This window comes from Trichoderma citrinoviride (assembly GCF_003025115.1).
Source record: "Trichoderma citrinoviride strain TUCIM 6016 unplaced genomic scaffold BBK36scaffold_4, whole genome shotgun sequence".
Taxonomy (NCBI): Eukaryota; Fungi; Ascomycota; class Sordariomycetes; order Hypocreales; family Hypocreaceae; genus Trichoderma; species Trichoderma citrinoviride.
In genome coordinates, this window is record NW_020194712.1 from 176,482 (window position 1) to 192,980 (window position 16,499).

A 16,499-nucleotide genomic window follows, 5' to 3' on the forward strand; every position below is an offset into this window, starting at 1 on the left:
TGAACATGCAAAAGACGCCAGAGCAAAAGCCAAATTATACCAAAGGTACCACAAGGCTCAGCCCAAGCCCAAACCTTTGAAACGAAGCAGACACAAGCTAGTACTACTTATTGCGTCCCCCAGTCACAACTGCCTTAAAAGGCGCCAACACACCCGCAATACGAGAACCTACGCAAAAGACCCAGCCTGGATCTCTATACGCGAGCTCTATTCTGTCTACCAGGGGGGCTCCATCTCCCTTTCCTAATAGATGAAAAATAGAATCAGATTAAAGAAAAGCCCAGCACCATGGCGTAGTATGGCGTATCGCCGCCTCGCTTCTATATCAAGCACACCTTACCCTAAAAAACGCCCCCTTTTCCCAACCCCGAACCCTCCAACCAAACAATCCTTATCCCCCCCTCTTTGACCCAAGAACAGCCAAATGTATAGAAAAGACACACCAAAAGATCCTCCGTCTCCTCCTTTCGTAGCATTCAGCTTGAAAACGCCTCACCTCATAGCCTTTGCAATACTAGTTCTCAACCAAGTTCTTAGAAGTAGTAGAGAAAAAATGAGGTTCCATTTCAAGATCCATTGTTCACAGTCCACATACAGCAGATCCTCACTTCCCTCCCCCATATCCGCGCCCCCTCCTCCCCCCTTTCACCACCCACCCCCCTTTGTTGCTGTCGTGCTGCCCACCGCCGCCGCCGCCGCTCCTGCTGGTGGTTCAATGCATCGTTTCCCCTAGTATAGTAAAGCCATGCCGAAACCGATCCAGGTTTGCCCAATTACACAGTGTCCCGATTATGATTAAAAAAAATAGTAATCCCTTTTTTTGGTTGCTTCCTAGAACTCATAAAAGCGTAGATATAGAAGGAAATATTAAAGAAAGAAAAACCTGGCAAATAAAACCGAAAAAAAAGATGATGATCGAGTCAAAGTGAAGCGCATCCCCTCTATTCCGTCATCTCCCAGCCGGAGAGTCGAAAGAGGGGGTATTGGTATTCAAATTACTCCAACGGAGTAAAGAAAAAGGGGGAAGTAAAGAAAAATAAAAAGCATGGGGAAAATATGGGGAATCAGTGAAAAGAAAAGACCTGTATGGTACAATGCAGATTCTATCGTGACCCCTAAACTCCAAAAAAATAAAACCAGAGCTTTGTGCATTAGCTGTAATATGTGCATTCAGGATAGCCTCAAGAACACGGCCACCATCCGAGGCCGTAGCCTCAGTGGCCCAACAGCTCTTGTCGGGCGTTGCCGTGTTCATCCATGGACGTCTGCTGTTCAGCCGGACCATCCAGGCTCGACCGCGAGACAGTCTCCTTGTTCCTCGCCTGCTCTTCTTCGTCGAGGCGCTGCGCTTCCTCATTCTCTCGCACGAGGGCCTCTTCTTGCTCAAGCAACGCTTGCTCCTCCGCCGTCCGAGTCGCACCAGGGTTCTCTGGTGGAGGTGGTGGCGGCGGGGGAGGAGTGGCACCGTCTGCTCCGTTCTCCTTCACTCTCTTCACGTCGGGCCCGTCAAGCGGCGAGCTTACAGAGACCTCCATGGCCTCAACATCACGCTTTCTTTTACGGTCAGAGCCGTCGGGGGACTCATCTTCCACATCACTAAGGACGATGTCTTCCGCGACAGCCTCTACCTCCTGGGACGAAACGATGGGGCTCTCGCCGGCCTTGTCTCCGTCGGAGGCTGGCTTCCCGTTGGCGGCCGGCCCCCCGCCGTTCTCGCTCTTATCCGTCGTCTCGGGTGCCTTTCGTTTATGGTGCGCCTCATACTTGGCCACTGCTCGGTCCAAGAAATCCTTGACGTACTTCTTGATATTCCGCTCCTGCTTTTCGGTAAGAGGGGCAGCAGGGTCGCTGACGCGATTGTTCTTGTAATCGGATGCCACGAGCTTCTTGGCGACGTCTTTGCCAAGTCGCTTGAGCTCTTCTTTGGGCAGCTTGTGTCGAAACTTGTCCAGAACATGCTTGACGGGAGGGTAAACCTAGGTTGGGCAGTTGCCATGTCAGTTCCGAAACACGCCACAACGCTGCGCGCGGAGCATAGCCAAGAGCACATTTCATGAGGCGACGTACCGTGTGTTCGTAGATTTTCATCTGCTTCTCAACCGGCAAAGACCGCCACTTGTCCTTCTTGGCCTCCTTGGGACTAGAGGCCTCAATGGGCGCTGGGGTCTGAGAAGCCGGCTGCTTCGGAGTACCCTCCTTGGTCACCTTGTCAATGATGCTTTGGATGAGAAGCTGCTCTTGTATAGCCTTGGACGGAGCCTTGGGCGTCTGTTCTGCGGCCGGCTGGGTAGGCCGCTCCCAGGTCGATTTGCCCTGCTTGTTGTAAAAGTACGTGTTGCCGCCGGCATCCTTGGCAGTGAACCATCCTGCAGGCAGGGAGTTGTTGTGGAAGGGTCTGCGCTGGCGATGGCCATTGTTGCCAAAGTATGAGTTGTTCCTCTGCGGGACATTGCTTCGCGGTCCCTTGGGGGCATCAATGGGTCGCGGAGACGCCTTGGGTGTCTGCTGAGTCGCTGCGGCCTCTTCTTCCCGGGCCTGTCCCCTTCGCTCTTCGAAATGGTTCTGCGTCGGCGCGTTGGGGTCGACCTTTCGCCGTCGTATCCGGTAGGCGACCTCGAGTTTGCTCCACTCGTCGAGGAGCTTCTTGGATTGTGAGGCTACATCCTCGTGCTCGGATCCGGTCAGGGTCTGGATCGTCGCCTCGATGTTGGAGTCTTGGATCTTGTTCCTCGTCAATCGGGGGAACTTGTCCAAGATGGACAGGACTTGCAAGACAACGTTGCGGTCATCGATGAATGTGTTGAGAGTCGTCTTGAGGATCTGGTACGCGTGCATGCGCATCACGCAATGGATAACGCGCTCCTCGTCGCAGCGTTGGATTCGCTCCAGCAGCTTAACCGCAATCCACTTCTCCTTGCACTGCATCAGGGTGGCCATGACCTTGCGGGCATCGTCCTCGTCCAAGCTGCGAGGCTGTATGCTGTTGACATACTCCTCATCATCCTCGTCGGGGCGCTTCTTGCGGGGCTTCTTGGGAACCTGTGTGTCCCAGCCATCGGCGCCGTCGATGCCCAGGGCCTCGACGGTAGCCGTGGGCAGCTTGGTGGCGCGCTCCGTCTGTGTCTTTCCTCCAATGAAGCCGACACAGTTGGGCTCTCCGCAATAGCAAGGCTGAGGCTCAGCGCCGTAGCGATCGACGTTGTAGTTGAAGACAAGCTCCTCGCCCGCTTGAATCTTGCGCAAAGCGAAAATGCCCATTCGCAGCTTGTCGCCAACCACCCACTTGTCGACGAAGCAATTGGGGCTGCATGAGTGGTTGCAGAATCGGCCCAGGTTGCCCTTTTTGGTCGCGTCTACAAACTCGTTCTTGTTGAGAGACATGAAGTAAAAGTGCTTGATGCCCTCTTCGTCATACTGCAGCATGCGTCGCCGGAAAGTCGGCTCATTGATGACCTCTCCGATGTATTCGTAGATGAAGTCATTTGGCTCTAGAGGCGCATTGGCGCGAAGGCCAAAGCCCTTCTTCTCCGTCTTGATGACGGTCACGTCTGCGTACTGTTTGCGCTGAAATCGTCGATTCTGACAGCCGCCACCGCAGTTTGCAGAATCGGCGCTGCACTCCATCTTGGTCGCGCGGTTGATGCAGTCCGAGTCTTCACCACAGGCGAAATTCTCGCCATCTCCTGCTTGCTGTCAGTACAAAAGAGCCAAGAGAAGAAGAGTGACGCCTGTGGTAAACAAGAAAAAGCCCCTAACGGAGAAGAGAAGGGACAAATCATGAGGGGAAAGGAGGGTTGGGTCTAGACATACGCCATTCTTCTCTGCAGTCGCAGTCGAGGGCGTCACTGTCCGTCGAGCCCAGATTCTTCGAGCCATAGAGACAGTCAGGGATGACCTGGAAGGTTGCGCACGACTCGGCCGTGACGTCTGGCAGGTGGCCGTACAAGGGCACCTCGCGGGCGGCGGGCTTCTGGGACGACTTGCGCGACAACCGCGCCGGCTTGGCTGCAGCCGTCGAGTTGGGGGTTCCGACGCTCTCGCTCTGCGACTTGGAGCCATCCAGGGAGGCAGGGGACGGGGCTTCGCTGCTCTGCAGCTTCGGGGTGGCAGTAGAGGAGGCTCTCGCTGCGGCGTCGGGGAGCGCGCCGGGCTCGACGGCATCCTCGAGCTTCACTTTCTCCATTCTGTTCGTCGTGTTCTCCTCATCCTCCATTTGACGTCCTGGGCGGGAGCGCGGCTGCTGCGAGGGCAGGGCAGGCGGCGTTACTCTTGAGGCAGGCAGAGAGTAGGAAATCCGGGTCAAGGGCGGAAAAATGAAACAGAACGCTGGGCAGAAGGGCGACGCGGTTGGCAGCCTCTTTTTGTCTCCTCTCTACTCTCGCTCCTCTCACTTCTCTCTCGCTCGCTCGCTCGCTGTCTCTCTTTTTTCCTCGGCCTTGGACACGCGCAGGGCAAAGGACCGCGTGTAGATTCTGAAGCGGGCGGGATTGGGCAGAAACGCGGGACTGGTTGGCAGGCGGATGCATCAACGGACGGGCTGCATCGACGTTCGCATCGGCGGCCGAGGGTTGCGAGCTTGGAATGAAAAACAAGAAAGAGAAGCTTTTCGAGGTTCGGGATTTGGTCCTCGCCTCTAGTCGGGAAGGCGTTCCAGCTGGCCGTGCCAGTGCCAGGCCCTATTGGCAGCCCGTTTGGAGGGACCGGGGGCGGCACCAGCGGAATTTCATAGGCCCGGCGCGCCAAACTCGCGGCTCGAGCTGCCGCCCTTTTCGGCGTCTGCGTCTGCCACTGCCACTGCCAGCGCAGTCGGGCAGAGAGAGGGCAGAGGCAGCCGAGCAGAGGCGCGTTGGGCCGGCAGAGCACGAATCATGGCATCCACAGGCTGGGTTCTCACGCGCTGGGCCATCGGGACCAGCAGAGCGGCTTGGGCAGTGGCATCAGGTCAGGCACGGGGAGCAGACGGGCTGGAGGACAGAGACGGAGAGCGAGCAAACTGCCCAAGGATGATATCCTCGCCAGCCTCGTCGGCTTAGGCAGGTAGGTAGGTAGGCATAGTAGGTAGGTAGACTTGGTGGTTTTTACACATCAGCAAGTATATATACACAGCAGCATAGACTGAGTAGCCTCTACCTATCCGCATAGAGGTGTGCAACTCATCGTTGATTGTGCTCGAAAAGAGGCACATGTCCGCCCAGTCCACCGCACTCAAGGCGAAGTATTAGAGCCGCGAATCCAGCAAAGCTGCTGCTGCAAGAGAACTTCTAGAAAAGGGTCGCCCAACTTGCAAAAATGCAAAGGCCAAGCTGCGACATACAGTGCATGAGCCAATAACAGCATCTCGGGCTCTCAGGCTTTCGGCGCCAAACGTGGAAGCTGTTTAGCGTCCTCGTAAGGGGGGCACCCAGGTGAGTTGGCAAGGTTGGATGTCGTCAGAAGAGAAGCACACAAGCGGTCCAGACGAGAAATGCGCCGGCATTAGCTGGTGCCTCTAGCCTCAGCCTCGTCCCTTGACGATGCAGAATTTTCCCACGCAAACAACTGGGATTGATCCGGATCAACCTACCTCATCTGGCTCCCAAGAGATATATTCTCCCAACTCGGGTAATATCGAATACGAACTGGCTGGAATATCGTGGCGTCCCGTGCATCAAAGGCTAAAAGGAAAGAAACCCGTCGGCCGCAATTCGTATCAAGCACAGCAAGAGTGTGCCATGTTGTTGAATCCCATCCTGACCGCCATTTGCAGAGTTGCTTTATCCTGGAGTCGCAAACACCGGGGTTGCCGACTCGCGGAAGTAACTCTAATGTTGCGATTGTGTATAAGGTCTTCACTGGCGTCTCAGATGGCGCACGCAAGGGGAAAGGGGCAGAGGAAACCGATCCAGACACAGATTGCCCGTACACCTATCGCTCGGTAGCCTAGCGAATTACACGCAGAGTGCCAACCCCAGGTTTAACCATGCAAGCGTTCGCTGCCGCAGCCACGTGGCGACGTAACAGAAAGGCAGGCATCGACAGCGGTATGACCATGTTGGGTTGCGAAGATGCGATTGGAATTAGGACGACATACTTGTAGCAGTGGCATTCGTCAAGGGGGAGGCCCATGCCGGAGAATGGAAGCGGCTTTCGAAGGCCGGCCAGCGTCTTGTTCAACACGTTCTACCGCCTTTGCGCAGAGAATTTTTTTTATGATGTGTTGTACATGAGTGGGTCTGGTGGGTGCCAACTCATTATGCATGAGGTATTGGCCTCCAGAAGGAACCGGTTCGTCTTGGATATAGCGAGGCTATATAAGACAGGCGGACACCGGTGGATTGGGCCCGGGTGTCTCTCGAGTCGTCGATGCGAAGCGGCCGAAGAGAGGAGGCAGAGACATCGAAAGCCGCCGCCGAAGATGTGGTCGCGATGGCCTCGTCACCCCGCGGCCGTGGCCCGTCTCCGTCTGCGTCCGTTCTGCGCCTGTCTGCGTCTGGATCGCGGCTAACGGGACGGGCCCGCCACCGCTCGTCGGGCATGGCCTCTCTTGTGCAGCCATACGCCGAGTCTCGCCAGTGACTGGTGACGAACGGGTGGATTTGCGCTGCGGCAGAGGCATCTGACAAGAGCGCGGAGAGCGGCATGATTGGTGCGTCGCCGTCCAGTGGTCTTGTGGCCGTCCAATGTGCTCCGGCTCTGGGACGGGACGCAGCCAGCATTCGCGGCCAATGGGCGAATTGCAGTCAGCTCGACGCCATGCTGCATCACGCGGGCAATCAAACGACCGTCTACTGCTCAAAATCTCTCGTTCGGGAGCCTTGCTTTGCATCATGTACAGTACGGACCATGTACCATGGTGCAAGTGCAAAGCACAAGGTCTCTCGACGGAGCGAATGGCCACCGCGCTGCATATCTGGTGCGATGCGGCCGCTTTGAGAGGCCACCCCCACCCGGCTCAGCATCAGTGTTCAGTCAGGATCATGGCCAGGATTGGGGTCAGGCAGGACATTCGGAAGAAGGGCGCCAGCAGCGGCAACAGCAAACAGCAACAGCACCAGCGATACCAGGACACGCGGAGGGACAGGGAAAAGCAGCAGCGCAAGACGACAACAAGACCCGGACACGAGAGGCCAAGACGCCCAACATTGGAGGACGACCAGCAGCAGCAGGAAAAGCAGGCTTGCCGCTTTTGGTGCTGAGGGAACGGGGGAAGCAAAAGCAAGACTGTCAGGCGGCCGATGGCTGGCGCGGGATTGGCCGATTCAGCGCAACAAGGTCCGCCACGATGCAGCTGCACGTCAGGTTTGGGCACACCCATTCGACAAGGAGCTGCTTGACGGCGTCTGGAGCGTCGGCTGTGTGTCGCATCGCCTAGGCGTGGTAGCGCGCAGCAAATCGGATGGCGCCGTCGCCTCGCCCAGCACCCGGGGGCCCTGCTGGGGATCCATCGACAGCAGGACGCTCAAGGAAAAGGGCCTCTTCGGTAGTTGGCGGTACTGGCCAAGGGTGGTTTGCGCGCAGCTAGATTAAAAATTCCTCTTGGAGGGGGGGATCTGAGGACTGCGTCGACAATCAGCGGAGGAGATGAAGGAGGGAGGGAGGGAGGGAGGGAGGGAGAGGAGAGCGAGCAGCGGAGGCAAGCGCACAAGCAAGCAAGCAAGCAAGCAAGCAAGCGATGGCATCGTGGAGGAAGCATCTCGGGGAGGGGGGTTCGTTGGATGGATGGCCGAGCGAGCGAGCAGCGGTCCTGGAGGGGGGAAACAGGTCGAGCCCATGGCCTCTCAGACTGCACAGGATGGAGCAGGGACAGATCCAGAGCCACGACATTCACCGAAGTTGCCATGCCCTGGTATGACGGGCCAAAGAAAGCGGCCGTGGACGACTGCGTATCTGCGCGAGGGACCCGCCCAACGGCACGCAGGCTGGGTTGACGAATGAAACCTTGGTCATGCTGGCGGCCAGGCAGTGACTTATCATACGCTGGATGACGACTTTTGGCTGGCGATGTGGGCTGCTTTGGTGTTGTTGCCGTTGCGGTGATGATGATGATGATGGTGGTGGTGGTGGTGCTGTTATCGGAGCTGGTATCGGCGCTGCTGTTGGGGCCCCGTTGGCGGGAGTTGTTGAAGACCGCCCGCGAGACGGAAGAAGGCAGAGGGAAAGAGGGAAGAGAGACGCTCAACCAACAGCCCACGGAGATTTCGAGATGGAGCCAGAGGCAACACCCACAGCACCACGGCACAAGCACAAGCACAGCACTGCCATGGATTGCTGATCCTGGTTCGTCTACTTCGCTCTCTGCTCGAGATGCGCTGCCAACCCCAACTCGCCTCGCTGGCTTGGTTGTACCGATACTTGCGCGCAGCACGCGCAGGGCCCTCATCCCACTTGTCGCTGGTACCCGCCCGCCGGCTAAACAGGCGCCCGTCCGCAGGGCCACGGCCCATGCCTGGCTGACTTGCTCACTTCCACGTTCACCTTGTCCATCGGCCACCACCCCTGTCAGTATGAGATACGCCCGAGGTCGAGTCGACTCGTGTCTGCTTTGCCCTCTTTCAGCTCAGCTCAGCTGTGCAAGTATCTGACCTACATACTGGCACTGGGATTGGGACGCGGTGGTGGATGCCCGCGCGATGCGAATGCAGATGCAGATGCAGATGCTGCAGGAATGCAAGTGCAGGCCCGGGTTATGAAAAACTGAACCCATGGACAGACGACAAAAGAAGGAAAAAGGCGCTGCTCTGCTCCGTATAGCGTCCGTGGCCCCCCCGGCTCGCCTACAGGGGACCCTTCCAGTTCCCCCCATCTCCCGTCCCCTCACCCCCAGGCAGATTCCGCGCTCCGTTGCATGCGAGACAACGGTCCAAGGACTGCAGCAGACGGTCCGGATGCAGACGCGGCTCCATCTCGCGATGTGCTGCAGCTCCCCGGCAGACCTGCCAGAGGCTGGATATTGGATTTTGGCCTGCTGCTACGGCTGGAACTGGCTAGCCACGCCACCGAGACGCCCTCCGCCCAGCCTGTCGACGGCCCTCCCAAGCCTCCCTACACCTTCCGGTGCCCTACCTTGTCTGGATGTACCCTCAACCCTGCCCCTAGTACTGATCCCTACATTAGTGCGGCGGCCTCTTGGACTGGATCGTGTGTCAAATCGCCACTGCAGGGTGCCGTCATACCTTGTGGTCGACCATGCCGGGTACCAAAAGTACGAGTGTTGCTAAAAATCGAGTCGAGGCGATGTCGTTTGACGCGGGCTCTGGGGGTACCGATACCGTCTGGTGGCTTGGAGCTCTGGCTGCGGTTCTGGCGTCAAGCTCCGGCTCCGAGGCAAACGAGAGGTGTCTTGTACACGCCGTCAAGGGCCTCGACTTGTAAAGGTACTTGGCCAGAACTGCTCTGCTCCATCGAGTTCGCCAAGCATGGCCAGGGGGGGCTGGCGGGCATTTGCTTGTAGCAGCAGGTATTTTGCCTTTGCACAACGCCAGCAGACGCATCTTGGCCAGCCTCGAAGCCAAGGTCCAGATCCAGGGCGAGCAGCATCGACTCGACCATCGCTCCAGAAGGTGGAAACGCTGCAGTCGATACCACCTCCCACTCGGTACTTGCGACTGGCAGCTCCGCTCCGCACGCAACTGGTACCGGCTGCTGGCAACTGGCTGCCCGTGACTGGCTGACTGACTGACTGACTGACTGCGGGCTCGTCAACCCGCGCTCGCGCCTACACGGACAGGCACAGGCAGGCCACCGGTGCCGTAATACTACATACGCCCTGCTTGCTGCTCTGATACCTGCTGGACGACGTCCTACCACCTCAAGGTCCCAAATAGCACAGCGGCGCAGCGCGGCTTGTTGGACGCTCGCAAACGCCTCGCCTCGCCTCGCCTCGTCTTCGCTCTCGGATCATCGACAAGCTGCCTCGCAGGGCTCTCGGGGTCGACAAATCCCAGCATCTGACTTCCAGCAGCTTCTGTCCTCGTCACCAGAGAGTGCCAGGCCAGTTGAGCGTCAGTCTCTGCAACGGCAGAACAAAAGTGGTGGCTTCCCCCCCAGCCCACCGTGGCAACCTTTTCTGCTAAAGGTCCTATCCAATCCCTCGCCAAAGAGCGACGACTGCACTATTCAAGGCTGCAGCTCAGTCTCCTTTTGATTTCCTCTTCTTCGCCTCTCTCGTTTCTCAGCACCCCCTCTTCCTTTCTTCTTCCTCACTCCCTCGTCTCCCCTCTTCTGCAACCTCTCGACAATACGACCAAGGCGGCCTCGAACTTGGATTTTGTCATAAAAAATTACCATAAACCCGCAGGGTACGACTTGACAGCGCCGGCCTACTGACGACAGGCATACCATACCATATCGTGCCCACGGCCGTGCTCGCCTCCAACCCCGGCAAATCTGCACCCTTCTCGTCTTTCTCTGCATCTGCTCGCTTCATTGCCTGCAACGAGCGTTCTACTGCATGTCGCGGATCGACGCTGCACAACCCGCGCCTCTCCATTTGTTTATGTTTCTCCTCGAGACCCGTAAGAACCCGCTCGTATCAGCCACGGGGTCTTTGAGAAAGCCGCGCGCCTGCTAGCCGGTGTCGTGCATTTCTGCCCTTCACGATAGCGGGCTCGAGACGACATCCACGGGACAGGGAAGACGGGAGGATCCAGTCTCTCCTCCACCGAGCCGGGGATCGCTGCCCGAGTCAAGGGCTCTTATTTTTTTCGACCAGGCCTTGTTTCTCGACTAGTTTCAGGCCTACTTTTTTTTTTTTCCCTACTACTTCCCTGGCTGCTGGCCCTGCGAGATCTGCCTGCGAGGGGTCTCGTGGAGGAGTGGCTGCACAACCACCACAAAGCAGGTTATCTCGACCAGAGCCGTGCCACGACGCTTCCTCGCCATCTGTCTGGCGTCTGGCAGTGTTGCAGCTAGATGACAAGTTGCTAGGCCTCGTTGCTTTGTGGAGTTGTCTTTCGACAGTTGTCATTCTTCTTTCTTTCGTTTGGCGGTAGTTTCAAGCTTTCAACCTACCGCAGCTCAATGTTCGTGCGAGGGCTGGCACCACGTTCTATTCTCGTTTACTCTACCCTTCTTTGACGACGGTCAACGCTTTTGATTTCTCACGATTTATTCTCCATTTTCTCTGACTTCCGAAACCATGGCTACTTCATTTTCCCTCGAGGAAAAGGTACGTTGAACGGCTCCTCGTCCTGCACTTTTGGAGAGCGTAATCTGACCAGAAACCTACTTCTCACAGCGCTTTGTCCTCGCGGAGATGATCAAATGCAGCACCGTTGATATCGAAAGGCTGGCGCGATTCGTCGAGGTAAACGTACTCGACCCCAAATGGATCACCATGCAAATACCGTCAGGTACGACAGCGATATATTTTCTCAACCGTTATGCGTTCATTTTTCTAACCCTGCATAGGCCGCAACCTGGAGCAGTGCATGCAAGTCGCGGATTCCCTCTCGTCGGCCCCAGGATATCGATCCGCAATGTCTCAAAATGATCATTTGACCGGCAGCAGCATGAACCACGCCAGACAGATGGCGCCGAGAATGAGCCCTGGCGGCCAAACCCCTGGGGCCATGCCAACGTCGCCGGGTCTCATGTCGCCGTGGCAGCAGCATCCAGATGGCGTCGAAGATAGACGAGTGCACGCCCTCGAGGCACCTCCGGGTGACCAGGCTCCGAAGAAACGGGGACGTCCTCCACGCGTGGACAGAAAGACGGCCGCACCTCCACGGCTTGCCAACATCGCGCCCAAGCCGCCTCCGCTCTCTCCAGGCCCCAATACTCCTCGAACAATTCTGCCGGCGACTCCCAGGCAAGCTGAAGCTCAGAACCCTCAGCCGCAGCCTTCAGCTCGCGCTCTGCCGCCTCTCGATTCGCCACCGGCCAGAAAGAAGAGACGAACCGCCACCGGTGCAACTTCTGTTACTACGTCGCCCCCTCTTCCGCCGGCTTCTGCACCCGCTCCAGCACCTGCTTCTGCACCTGCTTCTGCACCTGCACCTGCTCCTGCTCCTGCTCCCGCCCGAGCCCCAACTCCTTACCTGCCTCTCGTTACTACGCCTCCGCCGTCTTTGGACCATGGCAATCGGCCGGTAAGTCGCAAACTGGAAGAATCGCATGTGCCTTGTCTGACACCGTGCCCACAGCGAGCACCACCTGAGACAATTTCCACCATTTCACGCGAGACTGAGCAGATACAGCCCCCTCGCCCCATTCCGCTCGAACCAGAGCCACGACATCACACTCTCATGCCGGTTGGGTCTGCGGCGCCACCGTCTCAAATCAAAGCCTAAGGCTGGCCATCACTCTGGCGTCGTTCTGAGCGTTCTTTGAGCCAACGCGTCAGAGAGACTAAGGATTGATACCTCGACTTTTTCTTTCCTTTTCTTTTCTTGCTGCGGCATACGAACTTTCTTTCCTTGAGAATGACTCTATATACCCTCGAATTCCCCCCTTTCCCTGTCTTGCGCCTTTTTCTGTCTCTTTTCTTCTCTTTTCTTTTCCCCCTTTTCTTGGACCATTCTGTATAGGGATAGTCCTGAGCATACCAGCGGCATCTGGTGACTGTATCGCATGATGAGAGGCTTCTTGACATTTGCAATCTGGATGAGTGGATTGGATGAACATGATGAACATTTTGGGCTGCGAGGAGAACTAGGCAATCATGATGATATGGTCTCACGAGAGGGTAGGCTGTCTGTTTATTTCAGTTGGTATTTGATTTTTCGTCTTTTCCCTCCTTGTTCTGCATCGTACGGATAGATGGGCACGGCATGTCGTTGAACGGCACCTCTGCTCTTTCCCTTCCTTTCTTCCCCAGCCACGGATATCCCAGGTTTATCTTGGCATCTGATGGACTGGGATTGTATGAGTACTACTCTGGTATGCGGCTTAGAAGGTCAGTACGGGGGTTAGTAGATAGGTAGGTATGTAGGTAGGTAGCTTTCTATAGAGGCGTTGGGGTATACAATGCTGCATGATTCGGACCACTGTCGGTGATATCGAGGTCTTGAGTGCTTAATATTCGCTGGACGATTATACCAAAGGGTATATAGTTTCCGTCAGCAGGTGACGAATAGAATCCTTGCGAGTCTGTACTCCGTTTTCTCTTGCTGTGATGTGATTGCACGCAAAAACGTCGTCTACTGTAACATGGGGGTTCTTTATTGGAGCAGCAACGCAAGCAAGGGGGGGCTGCGATCCGTGAATTGAATGCCATTGGACGGAAAAATGTGAACCGCTTTGATTGAAAATGAGGGCGGCTTCTGAAAGATAGTAGTAGGGGGAGTTGATGTATGTGATTGTAAGTGACAAAACAGAGATTCGGTGGTTCAAGCTTTTTTTTTCCCGTTGAATGTTCGATTACGATGGGAGGTATTTTGCTTTTATTATCAAACTGCATGGTAGGTATGCTTTAATGCTTTGACTCTGGTTATTTTCTTTTCTGATGACTTTCCCCATGACACTTCTTTGCCGTTACATCTTTCCATCAACTCTGGTCGAATTTCATAGGCAAACTACTACAGGTATTATCTCACATAGCACAACATCACTGCTTGATCTTTTTTACAAGATTTCTTTTCTTCCTTTTTTTTTCTTCTTGCCTCTTTTTTTCTTTGTCCTTTACAGAGCCTTGACAATCTTCTCCAAAGCATCCACCAGAATGTCGGCATGATGCTCCTGGAAGGTCAACATGGGCCGCAGGCGCACGGCGCTGGCGCCGCTGCCGCCAATGTTGACGCCAAACTCCTTGGCCTTTGCCAGGAACTGGTCGCGCTTGGGGTTGTCGAAGGCGATGAAGGTGCCCTGGCCCTTGCCGCGCAGGTTGGCAAAGTGCTCCGGGTACCTGCTCTGGAGGGCCTCGAGCTTGGCGTAGAGGTAGTCGCCGACGCGGGCGGTGTGGCTGACGAGGTCGAGGCGCTCAATCTCCTCGACGATGGCGCGGAAGAGGATGGCGCGGGCGGGGTCGCCCATCCAGGTGTTGAACTGGCGGTAGGGCTTGTTGGGCCGCAGGGCCGGGTCGCCGTAGTAGAAGCCGGCGGTCTGGGCCTTCTTGGAGAAGGTGACCATGTCCGGGGGGTCCTGGAGGTCCCAGTGGTCGTGGGCCCAGAAGCGGCCGGTGGCGCCGACGCCGGTCTGGACCTCGTCGACGATGAGCAGGACGCCGTGCTTGCGGGTGAGGGCGCGGAGGCCGCGGAAGAAGGCCGGGCAGGCGTGGTTGTCGCCGCCCTCGCTCTGGATGGGCTCGACGATGACGGCGGCGGGCGGGATGTGCCACGTCTGGATGAGGCGCTCGACCTCGTCGAGGCTGGCCTGCTCCGCCGCCGCGTTCTCCTCGGCGTGCCGGTCCAGCGGGTACTTGAGCTGCGGGAAGGTGGCCTGCGGCCAGTCAAAGGCCGGGATGTCGACCTTGTGGATCGGCTTGGAGCGCGTGGTGGACAGGGTGCCGAAGAGGCGGCCGTGGAAGGCCGTCTTGAAGGACAGGATGGACAGCGACGACGAGCCCGGCGACTGGTTGTTCATGGCCGAGTCGAGCTCCTCCTGGGAGAAGTCAACGTCCGGGCCGCCGCGCTCCCGCTGCCGGCGGTGGATGAAGGCGGCCTTGAAGGCGGTCTCGTTGGCGTCGGAGCCGGCCATGGCGGTGAAGACGTTGTTGAGCCCCCGCGGCGCCACCTTGAGGATGCCCGACTTGAGGATGTCGGCCCAGTCGTGGGAGGGGAAGTTGCCGAGCGCGGGGCGGTTGATGATTGCGTTGACCATGTCGGGCGTCGAGGCGGCCTTGGCCAGGGCGGGATTGTTGTAGCCGACGGGGATGGAGGCGATCTGGGCGTATCTGGGAGCTGTCTGTTAGCACATGCTTTGCTGTTTTGAGGAGGGGGGTTGATTGTGAAATAGAGGGATCACTCACACATCGAGCAGATAGTTGCCGTCCGGATCGGCAATGTAGTTGCCCACGCTCTTGGGGTAGTCGGCCATCATGTTGACGGCGCGCGTGTCAAAGACCTCGCTCAGCTCGGCAATCTTCTTGGCGCTCTGCGCGCCGGGGATCTTAGTCTTGAGCACGGGGGCGTCGGGCTCGCCCTGGAAGAAGGCCTTGGACGAGGCCATCCTGGCGGTGGCGGCGAGGCTTAAGCGCGGCGTGGTGTTGAGGGACGAGCGGAGGAGGGACGTTGTTGGTCTTGGTCTTGTTGTTGTTGTTGCTGTCCGGAGGGCAGGGCGCAGGGCCTGGGCGGCGCGGAGGGAGGACATGTTGGGCGGCTGCGGGTTGAGTTTTCTCTTTTATGTGGCGGTTTTTCGGTGAGTGTAGGATTCGAACTTTTGTTTGTTCTCGTTCGGTGGTCACACTCTTGGTGGTAGTACTACCGCCGAAAGAGGAGATGGGATTTGTCGTCGTGGGACGCAAAGGAGTGAGACACGACGGAGTGGCACAGAATGCTTCTTCCCCCGCTTCGGTCCACGTGAGAAAGGCAATTGGGTCCAAAGCCTTGTCTCGGCTCGTCTCGTCGTCTTCTGAATTGCTTTCCTTGATGCAAGTTGTGCTTCCTCAAGAGTGTTGTTCTCCCCTTTCAGTAGAAGAGCACCCGTAGACGTCACAACGTCACGCAACGTCACAGCAATCGGAGGGGGGGCAAAGCAAAGTCAAGGAATAGGTTCACGATGTTTCGCCAAGGAGGTTGTGCGGCGGCCCCCTCGCGCCCTTTATATCATTGATCCAATTGGGGCCCTCCGGGTACCGGCAACTGCAATCAACTGTTATGTAATTGTACGTACGATAGTAGTCCTGTGCCCAAGGTAGAGAATGCTTCCCAGTTTCCCAGTCCAATTACAAGTGATACGCCATCTCGTTTCCCTTGTTTGGTTGTTGCCATCCATCTTTTCCCCGCATCGGTGCGTCCCACAGATACGATGCCGCCCCTCCTCTAGCGATTTGGAGCAGGGAGTCGGGGGGTTGGAATCTGGGCGCTTATTGGTTGTTGAGATGGATCTGGTTCTACTTGTACGTACTGGATCCGTTTCGGCTCTTGGTGGTTTTAGCTGGATGACGCTCTCCTTGGCCGAGTCCGGTAGGGGATCTATTGGGTTTGAACGTTCCTGTGATCCATGGAGATGGTATTACTATCAAGTCTCGGTCCTTCCGATATCCTCCTCTTCGATAATGCCATTCGTACAAGTCGTATCATCCAAGCCGTCCCTTGCATTATCAACATCAACATCCACATCAACATCCCGATCTCGGCCTTCTTCCCCATCGTCAGATCCAATCGCATAGCTTCCACCTGACCATCTCGCATGCAATCCATCTTACGTTTTACGTACGTACTTTTGAAAACTGGATTCTCGTCGGGTAATTTTGTATCCTCTCTTCTTTGCTTGGAATGTTGTCAAAAGGGCGCCGCCATTGACAGGTCTGGTGGCTTCACGTGGGAGTGCAACGCCATGTTGCTTTGTTTGGCTACCACGTGGGGGCTTTCTATTAGGTACCTTGTTAGCAATCTTCTAGCAAATCGGAGGTTAAACGAGCC

General features: G+C 56.7%; 4 protein-coding genes across 4 annotated transcripts; 2 read left to right on the top strand and 2 right to left on the bottom strand.

Moving 5' to 3' along the window:
• Window positions 1-1,214: 1,214 nt before the first annotated feature.
• BBK36DRAFT_156209 (hypothetical protein) lies at window positions 1,215-4,248 on the bottom strand (the record flags this gene model as incomplete). The annotated part of the gene is made up of 3 exons (XM_024897647.1): window positions 3,811-4,248; window positions 2,068-3,683; window positions 1,215-1,976 (listed from the first exon to the last, which is right to left on the bottom strand). The coding sequence occupies exons 1-3, from the start codon at window positions 4,211-4,213 to the stop codon at window positions 1,215-1,217; spliced, it is 2,781 nt and encodes a 926-aa protein (XP_024751158.1). The 5' UTR covers window positions 4,214-4,248.
• A 2,157-nt stretch (window positions 4,249-6,405) lies between these two features.
• BBK36DRAFT_1193955 (hypothetical protein) lies at window positions 6,406-7,175 on the top strand (the record flags this gene model as incomplete). Its single annotated transcript, XM_024896833.1, has 2 exons — window positions 6,406-6,551; window positions 6,815-7,175. The coding sequence occupies 2 exons, from the start codon at window positions 6,406-6,408 to the stop codon at window positions 7,173-7,175; spliced, it is 507 nt and encodes a 168-aa protein (XP_024751159.1).
• A 3,941-nt stretch (window positions 7,176-11,116) lies between these two features.
• On the top strand, window positions 11,117-12,269 carry BBK36DRAFT_18265 (hypothetical protein; the record flags this gene model as incomplete). The annotated part of the gene is made up of 4 exons (XM_024897852.1): window positions 11,117-11,146; window positions 11,216-11,330; window positions 11,389-12,068; window positions 12,123-12,269. The coding sequence occupies 4 exons, from the start codon at window positions 11,117-11,119 to the stop codon at window positions 12,267-12,269; spliced, it is 972 nt and encodes a 323-aa protein (XP_024751160.1).
• Window positions 12,270-13,599: 1,330 nt separating this feature from the next.
• On the bottom strand, window positions 13,600-15,707 carry BBK36DRAFT_1134735 (aminotransferase class-III; the record flags this gene model as incomplete). Its single annotated transcript, XM_024892406.1, has 6 exons — window positions 15,658-15,707; window positions 15,582-15,592; window positions 15,483-15,509; window positions 15,382-15,441; window positions 14,885-15,230; window positions 13,600-14,809 (listed from the first exon to the last, which is right to left on the bottom strand). The coding sequence occupies exons 5-6, from the start codon at window positions 15,223-15,225 to the stop codon at window positions 13,600-13,602; spliced, it is 1,551 nt and encodes a 516-aa protein (XP_024751161.1). The 5' UTR covers window positions 15,226-15,230; window positions 15,382-15,441; window positions 15,483-15,509; window positions 15,582-15,592; window positions 15,658-15,707.
• Window positions 15,708-16,499: the final 792 nt, after the last annotated feature.